Source organism: Montipora capricornis, chromosome 3 (assembly GCF_036669925.1).
Source record: "Montipora capricornis isolate CH-2021 chromosome 3, ASM3666992v2, whole genome shotgun sequence".
Lineage (NCBI taxonomy): Eukaryota > Metazoa > Cnidaria > Anthozoa > Scleractinia > Acroporidae > Montipora > Montipora capricornis.
The window spans coordinates 53,549,131-53,574,015 of NC_090885.1; the positions used below are offsets into that span (position 1 = coordinate 53,549,131).

The 24,885-nt window shown below is 38.9% G+C and overlaps 1 protein-coding gene across 2 annotated transcripts; it reads left to right on the forward strand.

Moving 5' to 3' along the window:
- Positions 1-4: 4 nt before the first annotated feature.
- Positions 5-23,407, forward strand: LOC138043386 (serine/threonine-protein phosphatase 2A 55 kDa regulatory subunit B beta isoform-like). 2 transcript variants are annotated; one of them, XM_068889631.1, is made up of 9 exons: positions 5-157; positions 2,543-2,635; positions 6,729-6,797; positions 6,946-7,043; positions 7,136-7,298; positions 14,121-14,411; positions 15,054-15,218; positions 19,319-19,580; positions 22,553-23,407. In XM_068889631.1, exons 1-9 carry the CDS (start codon positions 130-132, stop codon positions 22,830-22,832), a joined length of 1,449 nt encoding a protein of 482 aa, XP_068745732.1. In that variant the 5' UTR covers positions 5-129; the 3' UTR covers positions 22,833-23,407. The 2 variants fall into 2 exon arrangements, with proteins under 2 accessions (XP_068745732.1, XP_068745733.1); XM_068889632.1 differs by lacking the exons at positions 5-157; positions 2,543-2,635 and adding an exon at positions 6,450-6,629.
- The last annotated feature ends 1,478 nt before the right edge of the window (positions 23,408-24,885 follow it).

Genomic DNA, 24,885 nt, shown 5'->3' on the forward strand with positions numbered 1-24,885 from the left:
AAGTGAGTTTGACAAGTGACATGATAAATCACCTTTTGCCTTTTAGCCAACGACGCAAAGCAAGCAAGTTTCCATCGTTCAACGCATGATAATCTTCCTTAACTACCGAGGATTGAACTCTAACAGGCCATGCATGTCCTAAAGGATAAACTTCACCGTGAGTAATACTAAAGCTGGTGATCTTGTATTTATCGCACGTTCCCCTGTAATGTGGGTAATTAATGATTGCGTTGTCCGCGCAATCCTGATTTTTGAACCTCTTCGTTTGGCATTGTATGGCAGTCAACGCTCGTGCAGAAATCAGATTGTAAATGTTGGATGGCCGCGAAACTTTTGAAATGACAATGAATCAGAATGTGTTCAGTACATTTTAAAAATACGAAGATTTATGGAAGCCAATGTTAGCTTCTGTATTTTGCTGCGCGTTTGAAACCTGTTAACTTATGGTTTTAAAAAAATTCCTTCGCATCTCAAACTCGATCTTTTATTATGGTGAAGAAATCGTTACCCGATCGAGATGGTAAACATTTGCAAACAGGTTGAAGCGAAAGGGTGGTTTGTTTGAAGGTCTTTCAAAACAAGAGGCATGCAAGGTGTTTGGTTTATCAACTGATTGTGAATATTCTGAATATTTATAGAGTCACAACTTATTTTTCAGCGAGCAAGACGTATCTTCTGTGGCAAGATTTGTAAAAATGTTAATCTAAAAAAATAAAAGAAAAACATAGGAATATTGTAGTTGTCGTAAGAATTTTAACAAAAAGGGAAATTAAGTGGTCGACTCTTGTTGTTTGGTGTTGCAATTTAATACTATCCGGACACACACTCACGTACACCCAACACACTCAATTTTTTTTAACACATGGTTGCTCAAGCTAAGAATACTTTAAATCTGTCACTTTGAAAAAAATAGAAATTTCGATGACATTTCTCTAATCAAAATATAAAAGAAATTTGAAAGTGGAAACATCGAGATGGAGCATTGCGTGACATTGTGATTTGTGTAAAGTCGCATACGCATTGTTTCTTTTCGCTTCAGAAGCTTTAAAATTTCTCATTTAACGCAGGATACGTTAAAGAATACGTGCAATCGAACGCATCCTAAGTGGTCGACTCTTGTTCTTTGACGTTTCAATTTAATACTAACCGGACACACACTCACGTACACCCAACACACTCAATTATTTTTAATACATGGTTGCTCAAGCTAACAATACTTTAAATTTGTCGCTTGGAAAAAATAGAAATTTCGATGGCATTTCTCTAATCAAAATATAATAGAATTTGAAAGTAGAAACATCGAGATGAAGCATTGCGTGACATTGTGATTTGTACAAAGTCGCCAGCGCATTGTTTCTTTTCGCTTCAGAAAGCTTTAAAATTTCTCACTTAACGCACGAATACGTCGAAGAGTTGTGAGCAGAGCATTTTACCAAACATATGTTAGTTTGTTTGTAGTTTAAAAGCCGTCTCCCCTATGGAACTTCAACGACTCTGAATCAGACATCACGACGTACGCGCGAGCAGTCACGAGAGCGTACGTCGTGATGTCTGATTCAGAGTCGTTGAAGTTCCATAGGCGATACGTCACGACATCACGACGTACGCTCTCGTGACTGCTCGCGCGTTCTTCAGCCAGTGGGCTATCTCGTCCCCAGAGTTCGGTTTTCTTTTGGTCAGCACCAAGAACACGTCACTTCCAAATGACGGACTTCCTGCTTGTCTACGCACGCTCATAACTTTGAAGCAACAGTGGTTGTCAACGGTTACAACAATGGACCTTCACAACGACTGCGCATAAATTGGAAGTGGCCAGAGTCCGTTTTCTTGGTGCTGATCAAAAGAAAAGTGGACTCTGGGGACGAGATTGGCAAAGATAGATTCTGCGGCGAGTAATTTAACTTTGAGAACGAGTGACAGAACTGGACATACTTTTAACTTTGTACTTGTTACTGGAATATTCACGAAAAAAACAACGCGTTCGGGAGTGTGAATGGAACTGTATTTTTATTTTAATTTATTTCATTTTGTTGTTGTTGCCGTTGTAAAATAAAAATAATATTAATAAAAAAAGAATGGAAGTGTAAAGTGAGTCGGTAGGTACGGAAAATTAACTTTGTCATCAGCTGGGTTGAAGCATTAGTATGACAGATACAAAGAGGATCGATCAGTCATCATCCATTTTTTTGGAAGAATGGCCCCATTGCATTTGATTTCCTGCCCTCCGCAACTCTTCTGCGAATTTGAAATCTCGCCTTTTTACCGCAGGTCTTCGTTGAACACACGCGTTGAACACGGTGCAGGTTGTACGTTGTAGGTTAGGGTTGCAGGTCATTGTTTTACCTTAACTGAAACAACCCAACGTTTACCAGAATGCTAACCTTGGGCTAATGTTAGCACAAATAAAGGTATGGGTTGTTTCAGCTATGGTGAAACAATAACCAGCAACCGGCCTGCAACCTGCAGTTTACACCCTCCTTTATCCGATGAAATAATGTAGATGCAACATTAACGATTGCTCATAAAAACATTTCTTTTGCAGATATAGGACATCACAGTGCAAAGCATTCACTTGGCGACAAGCGAAATGGCGCAAAGCACAAAGACAAAGAAGAAACAAAGAATTCCAGATTAGGTAACAAAGTCTTGTCCGCGACTCGCATGTTTCAACGCATACCTTACAGGCGGCAGTCTCTTTTGAAAGATTGTATAAAATATAAAAGTTTGAAAAAATGCGTAGTATTAGGAGGGTCTCAATCCTAATGGGGCAGTAGCTTTTACGGCTTACGGTTAAACTGTAAGCATTTTTACGGCTAACGCCGGGTTAATTTTTTCCCGTTACGGTGAACTGAAATTATAACAATTTATTACCGTTGTTTTACACGTCATATAATAATTAACTTTAAATATACAGTAATAGTTAATTTCCATTGGTGGGGAGCATGGCAAAATCATGAAAAGTATAGGGCACATTAGCTTTTACGTCTAACGGCTAAATAATTTGCCTTTTCACGGCTAACGGTTATCTTTTTTCCGTCACGGTTAACTTATGTGAACAACAAAGCAACGTCCCTTGTGTCAGTTACCCAGTAGGGCCGGTATCAGTAGACTTATTGAATAGTTTAAGTCATTGATTATCACAACGCGATTCACGATTTTGTGTTGTTTACCGTTCAAATCTTGCCCCAGGCCGTGACTTGTCTTCCTGAACTTGTCATTGCGCGCTTAGAGATGAAAAAGTCTTCTGCTTCGTCAACTCCAACGCTTTCATCTGAGTCCCTCTCGTATTCCTCAACCTGGTTATTAATAGCACCATAGTTACTAACTATGGTAGCACTAAAAGGAGTAGGCGCGAGAATAAAAAGAGGAATGATGCTGTCTGATACGAATGTTATAGACGCCTCTATGACCTCTGCGTTGGTCCCCGTCGTCTTGCGGAAGACAGGCAACGCTGTGTTGACCTGGTCAGTTGAAAAGAACACTTTTGCAGTGGACACTGATCGTTTTGCATACACTACTGGTGGTAAGGCTCCTGCCTTATCCTTTGTTGCCGGTCTCACTTCTTACGGTCTTTCTTCTCCCGTGCAATGCAAACTCACAATTCCTTTTACAATACTCAAATTTCACACGGCCGTGAACGGCACAAAAGTGCTAAAAACATGCAACGAGCAAGGCTAATCGATTCCAGACAGTCCGGACAATTTCAAGTTGTGGTCAGCCTTGTTCCAAGGTTGGAGAGGAGAGAGAGAGAGAGTCTAGGAGAGAAAAAAGCAAGAAGAGAGACCCTGGGAACCGGGAGAGCAATATCGAGTGCTCTGGGCCCGGTTGTTCGAAAGCCGATTTACTTAATCCAGGATTAGCGTAAACTTTTGTTTCATGTTTTCAACTTTTTGGTGAAAGTTTATTTTGCTTATTTTTGTTTTTCAAGATTGACTTCTTCTAATGTAAAGTTATGCTGAATGTCAGTGTTGAACAGCATTTTGGAGTAGAGAAATAAACTCCTTGGTTAATTTTTAATCAAGGATTAGCGTTAATCGGCTTTTGAACAACCGGGCCCCAGATCGGCAGCGTTTTTGATAGAATTCACTCGGCTAACGATTCCAAAAATAAGCAAGTAGATGATTTGGCAAATGAAGGAAAAGAGCTTATTTGTAAGCGGCAGAAGCTGATCAGAATTGCCGACAAGAGCGCTGATGGTTGGAAAGTGGTCGACAAATATGTTTCTAAATATTTCAAAAACACTGCTTATCCCACTTTTCATAATTTAAGAAAGTGACACTAAATGCTCTTAACTTAATTTTTATCACACCCAACGACTATTTCTTGGTCATTTTCAAGCTTAACGGTTAACATTATTCGACGTTTCACCGCTTACGGTTAACCCCATTGAGACCCTCCTTTAACCAATAAAATCTTTCAGAATGAACCCGTTTTTCAATACAAGGAAAGGTTACGTTTATACAAACGTACTTGTACATGTTAATTGCTGTGACTTTAGCATCTTCAGTTCCCACGGCCTGCTCCCGTCTGACCTTGTAGCTCAGTCGGTAGAGCGGTGGAGATCTATCCCGAAGGTCGTGGGTTCAATTCCTACCCTGGTCAGAATTTTTCTCTGTCCTTGTGTGGGCCCAGTTCCATCAGTAGGGCTAACGCTCACATGGTTCATATGGGATAGAAATCTAGCACTTCACGTTACACTACACTCTCGTCACTTAATTCCGTTTTTCAATGGCCGATCAAATGTGGCCTTTCTTGGATTTGACCAGAGTCTCTCATTGCCGACTGCTGGTCGAGAGAACCGTCGGAGGAACCCAGCAAAATACTGCGGATACGCATGCGCATTCGGGCAAAAATTTGAGACCAACACCTGTAAGTGTTGGCTGTTTTACCAAATTTCTTCATTATATTTTGCAGAAATATGGATTTTAAATAGTTCCCGCTGTAAATGAGTCGTCTATCTAAAGAAACCAGAAACTCAACAGACAAAGATTTGAAAAAAACGTCTATCAGCGAATTATGAAAAATCCGTCTGTATAAATTATACGATAACCGCTGCTAACTTACTTTATTTCTATTATTTTAAGTAAGCAAATGGTGCAATAAAGAGAAGGAGTGAATCTTGCTTAAACGGGGAATAAGCATTCTTTAGGCCTTGTTTTAATCTAGATGCGTTACCATGGTAACAACCTGCAGAGCACATTTGGGGCGCGTTCGAATGACCTTATTCCGGAATAGGAATACATGGAATAGAAGTTAGAAATCCTTCGTTTTTACCAAGATTCGCATTAATATTATCAAACCTCTGCTAAAATGCTATTTTAAACATAGCTTTATTATCCTTGTTGCTGCAAAACGCCACACATAGGGCCAGTTATTTAAACAAAGTCTAACTTAAGCCGCGGCTTAAGACAATTAGTGGACCTCCAAATCTATTTATAAGCGGTATATTTTAAGTAGATAAATTGCTGTCTAGTCTGGAATGCAAACTTTCTTGTTACCATCAGCAGCAGATAATATTTGGATATGATTGTTGGCAATCTTGAAAATGGCTTAGAACACGGTTTTGTTGAACATTGTCTAAACTACGTTTTAATAATCGACCCATAGTGTTTTAAATAATCACTCCATGTATTCTTTTTCCGGAATAGGGTCAATCGTACGCACCCTAAATGTTAAAAATATAAACCTTCGCGGTAGCACTTATCAGTGACAAAGTTTGAGCTTCCAGACAAAAACTGCATAATATGGCAGAAATGGAAGTACAAGTGCTTAAAAGTCACCTTAAGATGCGACTTCATGGCGGTGGCTAGGCTCGATTTCCGCCGCTCTCTCGTGAAAAGGGTTTGGGAGAGGAGCACGGACTTCGTTTTCTCGATCGTACTGTAAGTTGCGGATACTCGTTTTTCCCGTTGATCTCGGTTAGAAAGAGGTATTATTATATGACTTGCTCCGTGAGCTGGTAAGATGAACCAAATTGCGCGCTGTGATTGGTTACTCGAGCGGGCAAGATGGAGCTATCTTGCCCGCCGGGATTTCTCGCTTGGTCCCGCAAGATCAAAGATCATTTTTTGGTGTTCAATAAATCCTTTATTGACCAAGCTTGTTCGGTCAAGATGGCTGGATATTGGCCTCGTTCTTTTTTTGCTTGTTTATGGACGTCGACTTCGTCTCGGTCCGTAAACACGCAAAAAAAGAACTTGGCCAATATCCAGCCATCTTGACCTCACGCTTGGTCAATAACCCATATCTATTTCTTTGTGTTGTGTATTTTACACTTATGGGATCCGTTATGAAGGAAAATGTATTTAGTCCTTATCGCGGCGAAATCTATTCACCGTGATCAATAATTCTTTCGTACACTCTCTATTTTCGAGATTGGCGCCAATGTAGTGTTTCCTATATTTGGAAACTGCTGCCAAATTTGGAGGTATTCGTATTGTCCCTATTCTGACGTCACTTTTGCACCGAGTCATCCATGTTGGATTCTTGTCGGTAACACGACCGTGAATGTGAAATCCATGGCCATCTTGGCTTTGAAAATTAGTTTTTCGTCTAGATAGTAATATATCTGCTCCTAGGATATCTATGTATGGTGTTTTGATTAAATTTTGCCGTTGATGCGATGGCAAGTAAGTGTGAAGTTACAATCAAGTTCTTCTCTGCCCTATACTTTTATCTAGTATTGTACTATTTGTACAATTTCCAATAGCGACATTTCATATTTACAGAAGATGGAGGAGAAGTGCAATGGTGCTTTTCACAGGTGAAAGGGACTTTAGATGAGGAACTCACTGAAGGTAAAAACTTACTCCAAGTCCGTGGATCGATCGAAGGTTTTTAATTATGAGGGAAGATTGGATTAAAAATTATCCAGATTTTGTGCATGTTCCTCTTGAACTGGCGTGCAGCAATAGCTCTTCACATCGACCTGTGGTTATCTTTCAGCCGACATCGTTTCTACCGTGGAATTCAATCATGATGGGGAACTACTTGCTACCGGAGATAAGGGAGGAAGAATTGTGATCTTTCAGAAGGAAGACGCGGTGAGTTTGGAATCATTGACCGTTGATGATCAGCTATTGATCGATTTTGACCCTTGCTATGTTAATGTGACCGATTTATTTTTCCCTGACAGCCGAAAGGATCACAACATTATGGCGAATACAACGTTTACAGTACTTTCCAAAGTCACGAACCAGAGTTCGATTATCTTAAAAGTCTGGAAATCGAGGAAAAAATTAACAAGATCAAGTGGTTAAAACGTCGAAATGCATCGCACTTTTTGCTGTCAACGAACGGTAAGACTCGCCTAATTAAGTTTTATATATCTTTTAATTTTATTAAGAAAGTGTTAGCCCAAAATACTATTTCCGGTATGAAAGCGTGAGGTGATTTCAAGCAGTTTCCATCTGTTTTTTGTTTTTTTTTTGACACTCTCCCCCCGCTCCCCCATGTTACATGGAAATTGTAAAATATTCAGTAGCTGTCACGGTTTCTAAGGGGCCAATTACATGGTGAGTTTCAGCCCGGGCTGAAATTTCGCTCCGCCCGCTGGTCTGAAATTTTGTTGCAATAGGCAATATTTCACGATGGCGTCATTTGACTACAACTACCACAATTCAGTTTGTTTTTCTTTTCATATTTAAATTTTGTATTCCCAGTGGGGTAAAAATAACAATAGCTCTAATTAACATGAGACAAGCGAAACCTGAAGGATTCTGGTACTTGTAGTCAAATGGGGTCATCATGCAAATGTCCTATTACATGATGAATTTCAGCCCGGCTCAAAATGAAAATTTGCTTGAGAAAATTTACTGAGATGTGAAAACACAATTGAGGCGCATGCTCACGTTCTTTTTTCAGCTCAGGTTGAAGAATTTATTTCGATTGCATAGACTTTTTGCGGATTTTTCAGCCCGTTTGCCTGGACTGAAAATCCTAGCCTGATTCTGAAACTGGGCTTTAATGCAGCCCAGGCTGAAACCTTCTCCATGTAATCACCACTTTCATTTCAAGAAGATTTCTTTCAGAACCTGGGCTGAGATCTCAGCCTGGTTAACCGGCCATGTTAGTATACAGAGGTAAAGTCTCCGTTTACGAGCCAGAAGGCTCATCAGGCCGGCGCTTATCTCCGGTTTCTGTAGCATGAAGCGACTTGGAGTATTTGTACTCCCCCCTGGATGGGATGCTAGTCTATCGCAGGGTTACCCCCAGCATTACGCCGGTACCCATTTATACACCTGGGTGGAGAGAGGCACCGTGAGAGTAAAGTGTCTTGCCCAAGAACACAACACAATGTCCCCTGCCAGGCCCCGAACCCACCCTGGTGAAAATCTTTGAAGGATCTTTGAAGATCCTTAAAGACTCCTCAAAGATCTTTTTGAGGATCTTTCTAAGGATCTTTTCTCAAATCCTCAAGGATCCTACCTAGGATCCTTAAAGATCCTTAAAGATCTTAGCCTTTCTTGCCAAGATCCTCAAAGATCCTTGCCAAGATCTTCAAGGATCCTTGAGGATCTTCGAAGATCCTGTCCAAGATCCTGTGCAAGATCCTCAAGGATTTTTAAAGATCCTGACCAAGATCTTTGAAGATCATCAAAGATCCTTGAGGATGTTGAAGGAACCAACCAAAGATCCTTGGGGATCTTCAAAAACCATATCCAAGATCCTTAAGGATCTTCAAAGATCTGGTGCAAGATCCTTGAGGATCTTCAAAAACCCTTGCCAAGATCATTTGCAAGATCCTTGAGGATGTTTATGTTTAAATATCATTTAGGACTTTACAGGAACTTAGCCAAGATTATTAATTTTATTGTCCACCTTCTCACCCTGAATTGCACTTATTAGACTGCAGTTTGATGTACAAATTCTTTTATTTAACCTGAAAAAAGGAGCTTTCTTTCTGTAAAAGAGAAACTTCAATACATAAAATGCTTCATTTGTCTGTAAACTATTTATGTTATAATGCTAAGTATGATTGAGGTAAAATAACAATGATGAATCATGGGAAATCAATATCCGACTTTATTTGCTAGCATTCTTTATTGAACTGAATGAAAAACAGCCACACACTACGATTCTCACTTGAGTAAGATGCAAGTGAAGTTTGGTAAGGCTTATCACCCTGGCTTGTTATCCAAAATTGGCACTAACTCCAGGGGTTTCAATAGAAGCCGGTTACCGCCGGTATACCGCCGCCTGCTTTGCCTCACACCGCCGGCTAGTTTGCCTTGATTTTCGCTAAAAATGCTATCATAAACTTGTCCAACTGCCGCCTTCAATGGGCTACCATGGACGGCTATTTCAGAAGTTATTGAAACCCCGAGAGATTTGAATTGGTTGAGTTAGTCGGTTTAGTCTATCGTCATTTTTGAGGACAATAAGTCATCAACTCAAACATTATCTGCTTATAATTAGCGCCTACCTTTGTACTTGGATTGCTGTATGCATTTCCTCGTTTTGAATCAGTATTTAAAGGGCAAAACAATCATGAATCATAAGATTTATGCTCGTTGATTCAAACTTAGAATAAAACCGCCGAACTGTAAGAAGAGCAATCGTTGGTGACTGCTGACCAAAAGGGAAAGGGCTCACTAGTTTCCAGTTATATCTCTCGCGTTTTATCCAAGATGGCGGAGGATTACAACCCTCCGATTCATCGGACTGTACTTTAAAGAAAAAGTGAGCACAAATCATAGCAGAATTAACCCTTAAAGGAATGTGAAAAGATACTGATCGAGCCGATTCGTCACTAGAGTCTCTAGATGTGGCCCTGAATTCTGTATTTTAGCCCTGGTATTTTTTAAAAGGATTACGTGCTGACACGAATTCTTTGATATTTCGAGAGTATATTGTTTTATATTGCTTCTGGCCCAGCCTGCAGCTATTACGAGTTCATCAAACAAGGTAATCTGTTACTGATATTTCCGACAATCAATGGATTACATCAGAATAAACGTTTTCTTTTTAATTGATTCGTGTACAGCGTGATTATTTTTATGTTCAAAGTTTGGTTCCTTAACGATGCTTCAGGGTACATGTACGTAATACCTCATAGGATCTTAAGGGATTTTATACACTTCACTCCTAAAAAGGTCCTTATAAGATCCTTATCCTTGAAGGATCAAGATCACTCTAAAGATCCTTTTTAGATCCTTGAAAGATCCTCATAGGATCTTTCAAGGATCCTAATGGAGATCCCTTCAAGATCACTTTAAGGTTCCTTTTAAGATCCGTGAAGGATCCTCGTAGGATCTTTCAAGGATCCTAATAAAGTTCCTTTCAAGATTACTATCAGGATCCTTTTAAGATCCTTGAAGGATCCTCATAGGATCTTTCAAGGATTGTAACAAAGATCCTTTCAAGATCACTTTAAGGATCCCTTTAAGATCCTTGAAGGATCCTCATAGGATCTTTAAGGATCCTGATAAAGATCTTTTCAAGATACCTCTGAAGATTCTTTTAGGATCCTTAAAGGATCCTCATACAATCCTTGAGGATCTTTTGAGGATCCTTTTAAGGTTTCTTTCAAGATCACTATAAGGATCCTTCAAAGATCCTCAAAAGATCCTAGTATGATCTTTAAGGATCCTGTCAAAGATTTTATTAAGATCCTTTCAAGGATCCTTTTAAGATCCTTGTAAGATCCTCAGGCACTCTTTGAGGATCTTCAAGGATCCTTTTGAGGATCTTTCCAAGATTTTGTGTGTGGATCTTGGTAAGATCTTTGCAAGATCCTGATAATTTCCTCAAGGATCTTGATGAAGTATCCCAAGAGTCCTCAATGTTAGAAAATCTTTTAAGATCCTTTAAAGATCCTTCAAGGATCCTGTGAAGATCTTCATCTTTAAAGATCTTTGTCAGGTCTTTGAAGATCTTTGAAGATCTTCAAAGATCCTTTAAGGATTTTCACCAGGGCAGACCACTCGATCCGGAGTCGAGCGCACTAACCGTGAGGCCACCGCGCCTCCCACATAGTATACAGAACAATAGCGAAAAAGTCTTTTGGGAATTTGACTCTATTATTTAATATGCAAAACGTGTTTGTTATTTTGCTAGTGTTTTGTATACCAACATGGCCGTCTCATCATGTGAGTGAAAACACTCACATGTGCCATATGCCTTTTTGTGCCTGTTTGATCAATAAGTCCATCTGGTTGTTGGAGTAAAGTGGTTTTGTGTTTCCTTTCCAGCAAAGTTCCTTTTTTTGTGGTGCTTTGTTTAATCAGCAACTCCATGAAAAAATATATATATACAATGTATTGTGTAGCTAAAAAAATTTGCAGATTGGCTATATTTTGTGGGTTGTGGGAACACTTTTTGGGGTTCGAGAAGACTGAAATTTCTGCTGGGAACTACGTTTTGGGATTCTCCGTTCAAACAACAGACTAAGCAGGGATGGCACTAGGATTTTTCAATCTGGGTCCTGGGACCCGCATTTTGGGCCAAATTGGGGTCCCAAGCATTTTTTGGGGGTCCCAAAATCTTGGTGACCCTCTGCGAGAAAAAGAGTATGTTTTAAATTACGAGAAAAAGAGAGTAACCAACTTGGAATTAATATTGACGCATGTGCATAGGACCGGCCGACAAAGGCTTTTTCTAGAGCCGTTACATTCATTCCTAGACAAGAACTCTGTTAATGAAAGAGCACCCTTTCCAAGGGTTTCCGCATCACTGGTTTCCTCCCTTAGGAGCAACGAACAGTGACGTCTTTTGCTATATATTTGCATTCAGTGACTTGCAGAGTACATTCCTCTGAAGAAGACCGCAGAAGGCGGTCGAAAATTTAGTTTTAACCTTTTTAGATGTTTTAAACCCCATTTCTTAGAACTTGAATTATGATCACAGATCGCTCCAACAGTTTTACAAACAACAAAATATACTGACAAATCAAAGCAAGTTGTGTGAGTTATTTAAGTCAGTGCCTTGCGTCCTGGCACGCATTAAAATTTCGATGATGCATTTTTTGGATTTTATTTGTGTAAAAATGCATGATTTCTGCGTTAATGCGATCCCTGCTAAGTTTGTCAACTTTTATTGTACAGTATGTTAAGTCACAGTTCACTCTACTTACATACTGCATAAGAGACATGCAGTATCAGGGCTTCAAGTAAGAGCCAGTCAACGGACAATGTCCATTCAAAAAGAGGTTTTGTCCGGTCAACTCCTTGGATGGCTGGACATTTTGTCCGGTCGTTTACTCTTCAAAGGAAAATTTAATTTGAAACCAGTAGTTCTAAATTAGGTTATACAATATTCATGTTCATGAAACAAAGAAAAGAAAAGAACTGAATGAAAGCAAAAGAAAGATACAAACAGACCACCTTTGACTACAGTAAAATTTCAAGTAGTTGCAAGTTTCCGGCATAGCGTGGCTATTGGTGTCTATGCTAATAATTCTTATGGTCCGCATGGAATTTGACGCAAACTAATGTTGCAAACTAATGCGAGAAGCAAAAGAAATGCCTCTTAAAAGTGTCAGTACAAAGGTTCGGGCTACTCTCTAATAAAATTTCAAAGGCATATCTTAGGCCTTCATGAAGGTGAGACTCTGCTTGATCCTAACCTTCAGCTTAATTACTTTAGAACACTTTTAAATTATATCATAGAAGCGATAGGCCGCGATAGTGGGAAGCACAAGTGTAATAATTTATTACAAGTACTTTTTCAATTTTACTAAGCATTGTGGCTGTGCTGTGTGTTCCATGCCTTCTGCACTGATTGTCAGGCTGCTTCTACAATAAAAGCTCACTAAATGTACTTGCTTGATATTTAAGCATCACGCTTAGGGGAGAGAAGCACTTTTTAAGAGTTGTGTATTTTGTAATAAATATTTGTCCAGACAAAATCGGGTTCTTGTCCGAGCAAAAACAGATTTGACTGGACATCTTGACCGGCGCCAGCAGGGAAATTATTTCAAGCCCTTGGTATCATTGTAATGAATAGAAACTGATTAACAAAACACTGTTTCATTTAATATGGTTTACCTGTTTACAGATTTAATACCTACATGAATGTTTGCAAATGGTGTATTCCTTCAGATGACCTGTTTGTGCCAATCTAATGTACTGAGTTGCCGTACACTTGACATTTTCTGTTCTTTACATATTGTTTTGGAAAATAATGTTAATGTTCTTGTTTATTAGTCCAGTGTATATTGCCCAAGTGGCACAAGTATTTGACTGAGGGGAGTTAATTTTTGCTGCATTTTACATGTATTTTGCAGGTTTTTTAATTCTGTGGGAACTAATTTTCAGGGATCAGGGTCAATCCGCAAGAATTAGAACCTGCAAAATTTTAGTGCTACACAGTTTGAGGTATAGATGGTTTCACAGTGACGTCATCAAATCCTAAAATCAAAACCGTTGTGGTCTTCCGGATTTTGATCTATATGAGGTTGAAGATGACCTAGAAATAAATCTTTTTACAAGTTACCAGTTCTGTGATGTTTTTGGTTTTGAAAATACAGTATTTTGAATTTTCATATTGTCACTTGTACAATGCCAGATACTGAAATATGTTGTAATTGAAAAAAAATGTCTCTTGTTATGATTCTCTGCAGTTTAAATGTTTCAAGTATATTGGGTGATGTGTTTATACTTATTTGTACTGTCTCTGAAGTGAAAAGTAAGCACTTTCACGGCAACATGAACTCCAGATGGTCTTGTTGATTTCTGCCAGCCATTTTGGTGTACAATGGCCGTACACCAACATGGCGGCTCCATACAAAATTCTATAAAATTGCGTGAAACACTTTGACAAGTAACTCAGAAACTTATGTCTTGTACAGACCTAAAAATTGGAGAGGTAATTTATCAACTTGTGTCCTACAACATTCCAAGTTCTTGGGTTTTTTCATTGAACGGTTTTGAATTTATTTTTTTGTAGTGTGATAGAGAAAACAATCTATATTTGTGCTGTTTTAACCCTTTAACACCCAAACCGGCTTAAACTGGCCAGACTTGGTTAATCCCTTGGAGTTATCCCTTGGTTAATCGTCAATGGTTAATCCCTGTGAGTCAATGGGTTAATCATTCACTGAAAAACTGTCTCCATTAATGTTATTGTAGAAAATGTCTATCAAAACAATACACCCTTCACTTAATTATTTTTTATTGCAGACAAAACTGTCAAGTTATGGAAAATTTCTGAACGCTGCTATGCTCCTAGCAACTTTAATTTAAGGGATGACCAGGGAGTTCCACGAAATCCAGAAGATGTAACGTCACTTCGTGTCCCTGTATTTAAGCCCTCTGACTTGGTTGTGGAGGCAAGTCCAAGAAGAGTATATGCAAATGCCCACACATACCACATTAATTCGATATCTTTAAATAGCGATGATGAAACCTATTTATCTGCAGATGACTTACGGGTAAACCTGTGGCATCTTGGAATAAATGATCAGAGTTACAGTATCCTTTTTGTGTGGAACTGTTTTATCTCATTATAAAGTACATATATAGTAGGGATGTTCCTTGTTGCCATAATGTGTCACCAGAAGTTAGCAATTTTCAATTCAAAAAGTAAGGTACAATCTACTTTGGCATTTTTATGATTGAGGTTTTTCCTGCAGTTAAACTGCTCTTCTTTGGAGCTTCATGGATAAGCTTAACCTTAATGTAGTATAAAAGAAACTGTCTTCATGCACCATGATGTCTTTAGAGAGAGTGTGCACAAGGCCACACAAGAATGTATTGGTGACTAGGTAAAATGGTCTCACTGTTAAATAAATAATAAATGAGTATTTTTTTGCAGACTACAAAATTAGGGAGGCTACCAATCACATTAGGGAAGAACAAATGAAATGCCAGATTTGTTTCTTTAAATGAGTGGGGAAACCAGATTATCTTAAGAAAAAACCCTGGGCCGAGCAGAGTAGAGTACCGCACTGGCTCAAAGCCAAAGATGGGGCACATTATTTGAAGATGTTCCCTCTCACTATGGCAGCAGCCATTCTCCTGCATGTGTTGTCTTTTGACCCAGTCACACCATTTCTCAGGAGCTGTTGGAATCAGGATATTGATTTGGGTTGTAAACCTTAATGGTTTGATTAGATATTGTTGATATTAAACCGGCAAATATGGAAGAACTCACAGAAGTAATTACTGCAGCTGAGTTTCATCCTATAGAATGCAGTACTTTTGCATACAGCAGTAGTAAAGGAACTGTCAGGCTCTGTGATATGAGACAGTCTGCCTTGTGTGACAGACACACTAAAAGTAAGTCTTAACTCCAGTGCATAACTTATGACCTGGACTGAGTTGCTGAATGCCTGGCATGAACCAAGGGTCAAATCCTTCTGGTTAGCAGGTATTTTAATATCTCACAGCTCACCAAGGCTTCAGCAACTCGGGCCTTGTCAACTAGTTTATTACAATTCAATAATTATTGTTAAAAACAAAACTGCAAATGACACTTGAATGAATATTTTAAAGATGTTTAAACATATTTCTAGCTCTTGCACTTTAAAAGACCAATCCTAAATCAGACACTGAATCAAATCAAAGGGCTCTGTGAGCCAAGTTGCAAATGTGGAACAGTGTAAAAATTAGCAATGGCTAAGAATTACCGGTAGGTGAAATTTTCACGGGTGTTGCAAAAACTAAGACCCCTTGTAAACAGTGGAAATTACGGGAAAGAAATCCAGGAAAACTTACTACTAGTCAGACATTTGGGTGCTGGATGTTGGCTGTACTTGGTTTAATGGACTGCTGTAGATGGTCAATCGTTATTATAATGTCTGATAGGGAAATCAAATAGTTTTACATGTAGGACGTAAGTGATTTTCTGTTAGTTTCCAGGTGTTTTTTTTTTTTTTCAGCCTTAAAGTCCCTGTGACGCTTATTTTTTTCACCATTTGTTTAACATAATTTTCGTTTAAATATTTTTGGTGTACATCAAAAGTTTTTCCCTCATCGTGTATCCACATGTTTTAGTGGGGCTTTGATTTTTGGCCATTCTGAATCGTCCGACATTTCTATAAAGCTCTAGATTTTCATCAAGATTTCTATTCTTACACTTTTGCACTTTTCTTTCTGGAGAGATGTGATCAAGTTACTTCTTTGACATCATTAGTTACCAGGGCCCAACTGGCTCGGCCAAAATTTCTTGGGTTTACATAAGGTAATTAAAATTGCCTGATTTCATACCATGGGAGCCTGGCACTAGCTATCAGTTTTGCCGGATGGAAGTGAAAAAAGTTGGCGGAAATGTGAATGAAGACTCGCCCAAAATGGTTTTTGCAGCATTAAAAAAAATTCATAAATGATGATTGTCTTGAATCACTCAACACAAACAACTTGGGAGAACTTTGTAACAGCTTCCAGGACTAAAAGTGAATTGTTACAAAAATTATGATCATTTAAAGATGACCCAGCTTTGCTCGACAATCTCTGTCAAGAAGAGCTTTAAGGTGACAGCCCTTTCGAGATGGAGATCCCACTACCAACAGCTGGATGGAAATGCAATACTTCCCTCTTTCCCAAGATTTCAAAAGAGGTTATCAGGAGGTATCCGTCTAATAGACGATAGGGAATGATAGGACAATTTCATAAAGCTCATTGAATGTTTTCTTCAAGACGAGTAAAAACAATCAAGGTTTTCAAAGAAGGTAGTCACTCTGTCAGTTATTTATCAAGTCAAGCATATTAAAAAGTTTTTCTTCTGAAGTTATACAAACTGCTACTGTCTTGTTCATAGACAATATTCCTAAGAAAGGTTTTTGCGAAGTAGAATGTGCTGTCGGAAAGTGTGGTCTCTGTTGTCATGTTGTTGTTATATTTTTACAGTTGAAACACTTCACAACACATAAAAGGCTGTTTTTGTCTTTAGCCTGTACACAGAGGCCGCTTAAAAATGGCATCGACCAAATTTAAAGAAAAGGAAACGGGCAAAAGCTAACTTGAAGGCTGCTGCTCATATCAGACTCAAATATTTTAGAAATACAAAATCAACAAGACATGTGAATGAAGGAAAAAAGTTGTAGCTAGAGATGTAAGTGATGAAAACAGTGACTGGCTGAAACGAGATATTTCATCCATGAGCTCACAAGTAGTAGATGGCCTGTCTAAATGCAGAGTCAATTTATCAAATAATTTTCGTAAAACTCTAGAGCAGAGAACAAAACGAACATGACTATACAAAAGTAAATCCTCCAGCTAACCTAGAACGAAACTCCAAAACACCTTCTGAGGGTGAAGATAAATGGCACTCCTCATTGATAGCCAATCATTTTAACAACTTCAACCAAGAGAATTGCACAGTGGGACAGCCTACTTCAGAATGTCAAGAGCAACAACAACAACAACCACACCAACAAGAGCAACTATTTTGTGCAGATAAAACTCAAGAGTTGTTAAGATGAGTCAGACTAACCACAATGATCTACAATTGGAAGATATATTGATATTCAACAAAGCACTTCTGATTTCCATGGCTTAACCTGAGGACTGGTAATAACAGCAAGTAAGGCTACCATCATCCCTGGGTTTTCAGGGAAACAAAGAGTTTGATTCATCATGGTTTTATATAATTTCTAAACAACGTTGATGAAAGTAATGTAAATGTAAACCATGCAAAGCAACACAGAAATTTTAAAAGAGGAAACTACTACATGTATGAAAAAAAGCTTAAGAGGACTTTCAGAAACTGTCTGGTAAGTCAGTTTGTTCTAAACTATTAATATCAAGTGAAGCTATGATCTTCGCAGTTATGAGCGCAATTTTTGCAATTGCGCAGAGAAGCCTGAAAAATTCAGGACTTCAACGGGGCTTGAACCCGTGACCTCGCGATTCCGGTGCAACGCTCTAACCAACTGAGCTATGAAGCCACTGACGTTGGGAGCTGGTCATTTGTGGGTTCTAATGGTCCCGTGAGGAATAAATCAATGATGAAATGGTATATGAAATGAATCATATATGAACTGCGGATATGAAATCAAGTGAAGCTATGATCTTCGCAGTTATGAGCGCACTTGATTTCATATCCGCAGTTCATATATGATTCATTTCATATACCATTTCATCATTGATTTATTCCTCACGGGACCATTAGAACCCACAAATGACCAGCTCCCAACGTCAGTGGCTTCATAGCTCAGTTGGTTAGAGCGTTGCACCGGAATCGCGAGATCACGGGTTCAAACCCCGTTGAAGTCCTGAATTTTTCAGGCTTCTCTGCGCAATTGCAAAAATTGCGCTCATAACTGCGAAGATCATAGCTTCACTTGATTTCATATCCGCAGTTCATATATGATTCATTTCATATACCATTTCATCATTAAACTGTTAATAGTAATACAATGTTCTGAAATTTACCAGCATATCATGCATTTAATAATCAAAGATGAATCATGTATGTTTATAAGTACAAAGATTAATGTAAGAACCGTTTTTGTTCCAGGGATGGTTTTATGGAGTCCTTTTTTTCCAGATTAGGAGCATATTCTTTCTTGCAAATTGTGTCTGGCAAATGATTCTTGTTCTCTCGTTTTCCCGAGCTCCAGTGACCGCTGCATATAACCTGTTTTCTCCAGTTGATATTTTCGTTTATAAGAACCTTCCTAAGTTTCCTATATCCTTTTTAAAGCTCAGGACCACTGGGCAAAGTGTAGTACGTTATTCCTTTAGTTCTGTAGTTATTCGTACACAAAGAACTGCCACAGTTCCAATGCCAAGTTTTCGTACAGTCGGTATCTACAAACTGAAGTGCACTTCCATCCGGCAAAACGGAAACTAATGCCAAGCTTCCACGGTATGAAATCAGGCAATGCCCACTAATATGCATGGGTACGCTATGAGGGAAATTGTTTTGATGTGCTACACTCCAGACACAACAAGATCGATATTTAAACGAAGAGTTAACAAATGGGGAAAAAATAAGGGTTATAGGGACTTAAAAGTGCGATCTATAATCTTTCCGCATCAAATGCTAGATGTGATCAGCATAATTACAAGTTGAGAAACTAAATATTTTGAGCAAGAGCGTTAAAAGTGACGATGTGTTTGTATAGTGTATTTAACAAAGGGAACAACTCGACAGTATTAAACTCACAGTAGGACAAGAAGAAATTCTGCTTCGGCAAAGCAGCTTTGCATCCAGGCATGTGTAACGATCATGCAAATAGCTTAAATGGCGAGGTTACCCAGGGAGTTGACGCCAAAAATTCCTTCATTTTCCCCCAGCACACAGCGATAAGTCGTTCATTGTGCAAGCGCGCATTCCCGGCTCAAAAAGGGTCATGGAATTAACCGATGGAGTGTAATGGTTGGAATAATTACACTTATATGTTCTTGTTCTTGCCCTTGTCATTCATTTGCAGTGTTTGAAGAACCAGAAGATCCTGGTGCCAGATCATTCTTTTCAGAAATTATTTCTTCGATATCAGATGTGCGGTTTAGTCATTCTGGTCGTTACATGCTGACACGAGACTACTTAACGGTGAAGGTGTGGGATTTAAACTGGGAAAACAAACCAATTGAAATTTACAATGTGCATGACTACCTTAGAAGCAAGTTGTGCTCTCTCTATGAAAATGACTGCATCTTTGACAAGTTTGAATGTGTGTGGAATGGAAATGATGAGTAAGTCAACAATCTGTATTAATCATTCTTAGAAATAAGTCTTTTACCTTTGAAAGGGAGAATAGCGCTTTGCACTAATGACGTCATGAAATTATAGACCCCCAAGTGACTCAGACAAACAAAGTTCAGTCTGTAGGAATCAAAAGAAATGAGGCATAATATTCGCTTCAATCTTTTCGGTGTTAAGCGACGTCGACCGTTTTCTTGGCTCAATTCTCGAGAGAGAACTAGAACAATAGACAATTGAGCAGAACGGTGTTTAAAGTGTAGGAGGTTGAAATTGACGGGCAAACTTGACGACCTTTTTAAACGAGTGAGGGGCTTCATAAGGTCGTGTAAACAGTAAAAGTGACCACGCGCTTGATCCGAGCATCGATAATGGCCCTTGGTTTGTAGCGAAAATACAAAAAAAGATTCGATGTTGGAAGGAAATGGTTCTGTTCCCTATTCTACTGCAGGTTGGCATGTTGGAAAAGACGGTTAATGGGCCTTATTATTACGCTACTTCTGCTATTCGCAAACGGTTGTCTGTTTTGCTCTGACTAAGATATCTTTCGTAGGTTTTTCTTAGCCATATTCTACGTAGTATGGGGGGCGTGTTAAATATCTCTCTTAGATGTGGGTAATTTACTATCAGGTGCCATTTCCTCGAGAGCCGAGTGGTATTTTGTGACAAAAGTCAGAATTGTGTTACATGTGCGTTTTCATCTCTTCATGCATGACCTCTTTTTGTTTGAGAATCTCAGTTCAGAGAGATGCCTTTTAACACTGGTCTCTGAGTATCCTCTATTTTTTAGGCGTATTTCAAAGTCTCGTGCGTTTTTCAAAACTAGAATGGGAAAAATTTGTTATTCGAAGAGGTAATGCTTTCCCTTCTATGAACCTTCTTGTTACTCCTGGTGGACATCAGGAACTACTGCTGTGGCACCTTTTGTAGAGCACAAATATATGTTTTTCACAGTTAAGAATTCCCGTCTTCAATCGATTAACCATGGCTTACATTTCTTGATGTCTTACGATGGTTTTGGTAGCGGTATGAGGACTTTCTTTTCTGATTTCGGATATTTATGGTCATTTATCTGGACACTGAGAGTCCGATTTACATCAACAGTGTTTAGTACTAACCATTCTACCTCCCTTTTAGAAACCAACTCCACAGATTTATAAAGTTTTCTTCTTCTTCTTCTTTCCTTTGCTATCGCTTACCTCACTCATACATTTCCTTTCAGTAGATCGAAATGTTTGTCTGAGTATACACGGGGGGCTCATGTGACAGAGCGGTTTTCAATTGAGTGTCGAAAGTAATTAGCGAATTACTTTGGTTTATGATTACGTCACTCAGTGATTGGTTCAAAGTTCTTGCGCCATTTTTTCAACCAATCAGAAGTGAAACCAAAACCAATCGTGGCTCCCGCGTGCACATTTTCCCGCGCTTTGTGTCGGCAACGTTTAATTACTTCGAGTTTTGATTGGTTTGCTGGATTGCCTCCGCCCTTTTTGATTGGCCAAAGTAATTACTTTGGTTTTGGTTTTACGACACTCAATTCAAAATCGCTCTAGTGCAAAGCGCTATTGATCCCCGCACTTATCTGCACAATAAGCCATTTTTTAAATATCAGCATTTAGCTTGATAGTGAGGCAGAGAGGACAAAAACAATAGAAACAAGTTGCAATGAATGTGAAAGATAATTAGCAAGTCATCCACTTTCCTTTGTCTGTGTCCTCTAAACCTCTCTTTCAAGCTGAATTTTAATATATCGAAAGTGGCCTGTTTAATGTCCCTTATAGACACATGAAAAATTCAGGGGGCTCCACTGAACGGGAGTCGAACCCATGACCTCTGTGACAACGATGCAATGCTTTACCAACCAACTGAGCTACATGTATGAAGCCACACAGTTGGGAGCAGGTATCTGGAAAATTGAAGCGACAGTCTCTTATATACACCTGAAAAATTCAGGTGTCTTCAAAGGGACTCTAACTCGTGACCTCTGCAATGCTGGTGCAATGCTCTACCAGTTTCAGCTATGAAGCCATTCAGTTACCTTTGTAGGACATGTGTCCTCTTGAATCAGCGTTCTAAAGGGACAAACTTGAGCAGACATCAATGAACATAATAAATTCAACTAACAAAACAATGACTTGGTTGTTGGGTACACATGTACATGTATGAGTGTACTGATTATTAGGAGTGGCATTTCACGCTAGATGCCTCGTGGAGGGATTTTCAAAGAATAGGTAATTTTAATTATCCTGCTTGTCATTTGGCAACAGTCAAGACATTTCATCCTTCTGTTCATTTATTATGCTTCCACCATCTCAGCCAATAAGCCTTCAGTAATTTTGCCCCATGTTAAAAAAAGATAGTTTTCTTGAATTTCGCATGACGTCACGACCGCCATGTTGGTGTCCCCAAACAATGAAATGGCGGCCATGTTGGTGTCCCGATCCAATCCTCCGGGAATTGAAAGCTATTATTATGCTAACGTCTTGTTTTGTTTTCGTTGAAAAACATGGCTGTTGATCACGTGAGTGAAACCCAAGAATTGGAGTATAGTACTGGCCCAGTTGTTTAAAGGGTGGATAATGCTATCCACTGGATAACTCAATTGGTTTTGCTAGTGTTTATCCGCTTGATAGTGATTTATCCGGTGGATAGCGTTTTCCACCTTTTGAACAACCGAGGCCTGGAGTATTGTCACATGATCTACGGTGGAAAAACAAAATTTACAAGAGAAGATCTATTTAAAATTAAGTCAAACAAAGGCTACGAGTCGTTTATCAGCATTGCTCTGTTCATACATTAAGTTGTTGTTGTTGTTTTTTGTGGGTCTTGAGAAATCACCCTTGAACATTTCCTCCTCCACCCAAGCCCTTTACACATGAAACTTAATTGTTTACCTTGCACTTGAGGCTGAAGTGCAGTTACTACAGAAAGTTATCCTAATTCCCTCAACTGATTTGCTTTTCAGGTCTATAATGACTGGTTCCTACAACAATTTTTTTCACATCTTTGATCGAAACAGTAAAACTGATGTTTGCCTTGAGGCATCCCGGGAGTTTACTAAACTACGACAGATCCTTAAGCCACGCCGGGTCGCAGTAACCGGGAAAAGAAAGAAGGATGATATTACTGTAGAATGCTTGGACTTTAGTCATAAGATACTTCACACTGCCTGGCATCCTCAGGAGAACATTATAGCTGTTGCTGCAACTAATAACTTGTACTTGTTCCAGGAGGCTCAAACATAACTCTTAAAAGCGTTCATAGGAAGTGTTTTTTTCAATAATTACAATCCTGACAATTTTGAATTTAGGCTCGATGTCATTACTCAAGGCAGTGCATCGCACACCTCTTAGGTATTTGGTATAATATTTTGAGATGGCTGCATTTTTGTCACAGACTTTTTTTGAAAGAAAAAGTAAAAAGTCCATATCTGCCTTCCCTCACTGTAAAATAATATTTGTTTTTTGATGTAAATGTTCGAAAATTTAGCACCAAACAATGAAAGTGCTAAAACCAATCCAGAGCACGGAAGCTCATTTTGGAGGGCGAGGTGAAGATGCTAAATGTGCCCTTTTAAAGTTAAGTTAATTTAAATTTAACTGCGATCTTTGCTATCATTTGCTGCATCTTTTTGCGAGATGCAGCCAGTGACGTTTCAAAAAGTTGCGCGACAAACGGGGAAAAAGAGGATCATAATGACGAGAAACGTGTAATGTTTACATGCCTTTGCTTGCCATCTCAGATAATGTTGTTTCTGGTCTATTTTATTTTTATTTTATACAAGAGATACGAATGAAGTTGAAGTGATATCTTAAACCAATCTTTGTCTCTGAACTTGAATGTTAAAGCTGTTTGTTTTGGAGGAGGATGGATAAGATGGGATGATGTACATGCAGCACCTTTGGAGGCCTGGATAACTTTCGTTAGGATCACCCAACTAGTGGACTAATGCAAATCCTACGTTTTGATTGGATACGCTACTAGAGGACTATTAGTAATAGTCCTCGAGTAGCGAAAAGCGTGACGCTTTCTTTCGTTCTATTCCCAAATAAATATCTCTTCAACTTGCATTTGCTAACTTTATTATTGCCTTTTCTGTCCGACTAGTTGGGTGATACTGAAACAATTAGACCCTTCCCCCTCGAGGGTCACGGGTCTAATTGTTAAATAGACCATTTTACAGTTGTAGCTAAGTTACCTGGCCTAAGAATGGAAGTGAGGCTGCCGGTGACCCTCTTTTGATACAAATCTTTGTTCTTTTCTCATGTTAATTAAGACTAATTAGCTTTACAACAACGCAATTTACATGATAAAAGCAGTGAGGTCCGTATCAAGACAAGGTCACCGGCAGCCTCGAAGCCATTCACAGGCTAGGTCACTGAGCAAACAACTGTAAAATGGCCTATTAACGGAAACCTACATGAAAGATAACCCGGCTTTAAAGTTCTTCTATGACGAAACAAATAAACTCTTCGTTTTCTTTGGATTTCAAAACTATGTTCCCTAAACACTAATTGACTGACCAAAGTTTTAAGTCTTGATTTCGAAAAGACCCCTGTTTATTTTAACTGGAATTGTTTTATTTACTTGCCGGCATTACTAACTTAAAAATCTTGAAAGGGCTGGATTGTGGGTCAAATGACTTCAAAGACTCGCTAGTTTTACATGCTGCACGAGTGTTTCGGGCTTTCAGAGTAAAGTCGTGTTTTTCATATATAACAAGCTGCATCTACACGCTGAAGCCAGTAAAGCTGTAAGTATTAAAACGACGGCATTTTTCCCTAGGTCCAACCCTCTGAGGTCCAATCGGTTAGTTTGGAGTTTGGAACGTGAGTAATGGCGGACCGTGAAATCTAAACATTACACTCGAAAGTACGCAGCCTTTGGATAAAAATCACAGCTCAAAATTCTGCCGGTCAGGTGTTAGACAAACACTCAAAATGTGACGAAAAAATGGAAATGATTTTTTATCATTGTAGCACTTTAAAGCAGATAAAGTAGTGTCTGCACTTCATACTTTCTTGAATTGTTTTTCAAAGAAAGCGCTTGTGAAAAAAAAATGTCTTTCCTTCAAACAAAGAGACTAATTATATGAAAGAAATAAATTAGAACTTTGGATTATTTGGATCATCGCAGTGTGAACATTACTTAATTAAGGACGTTCGCGCCAAAATTGTTTCCACGTACAGATTTTTTGGAAACTTGCCACGCAGAAAGGTAATGATCTAGTTTTGCCAAAAAGGCAAAAAAAAAAAAAAAAAAAAAAATTGGGGAGTCACTGTGCTCGTTTTCGGCATC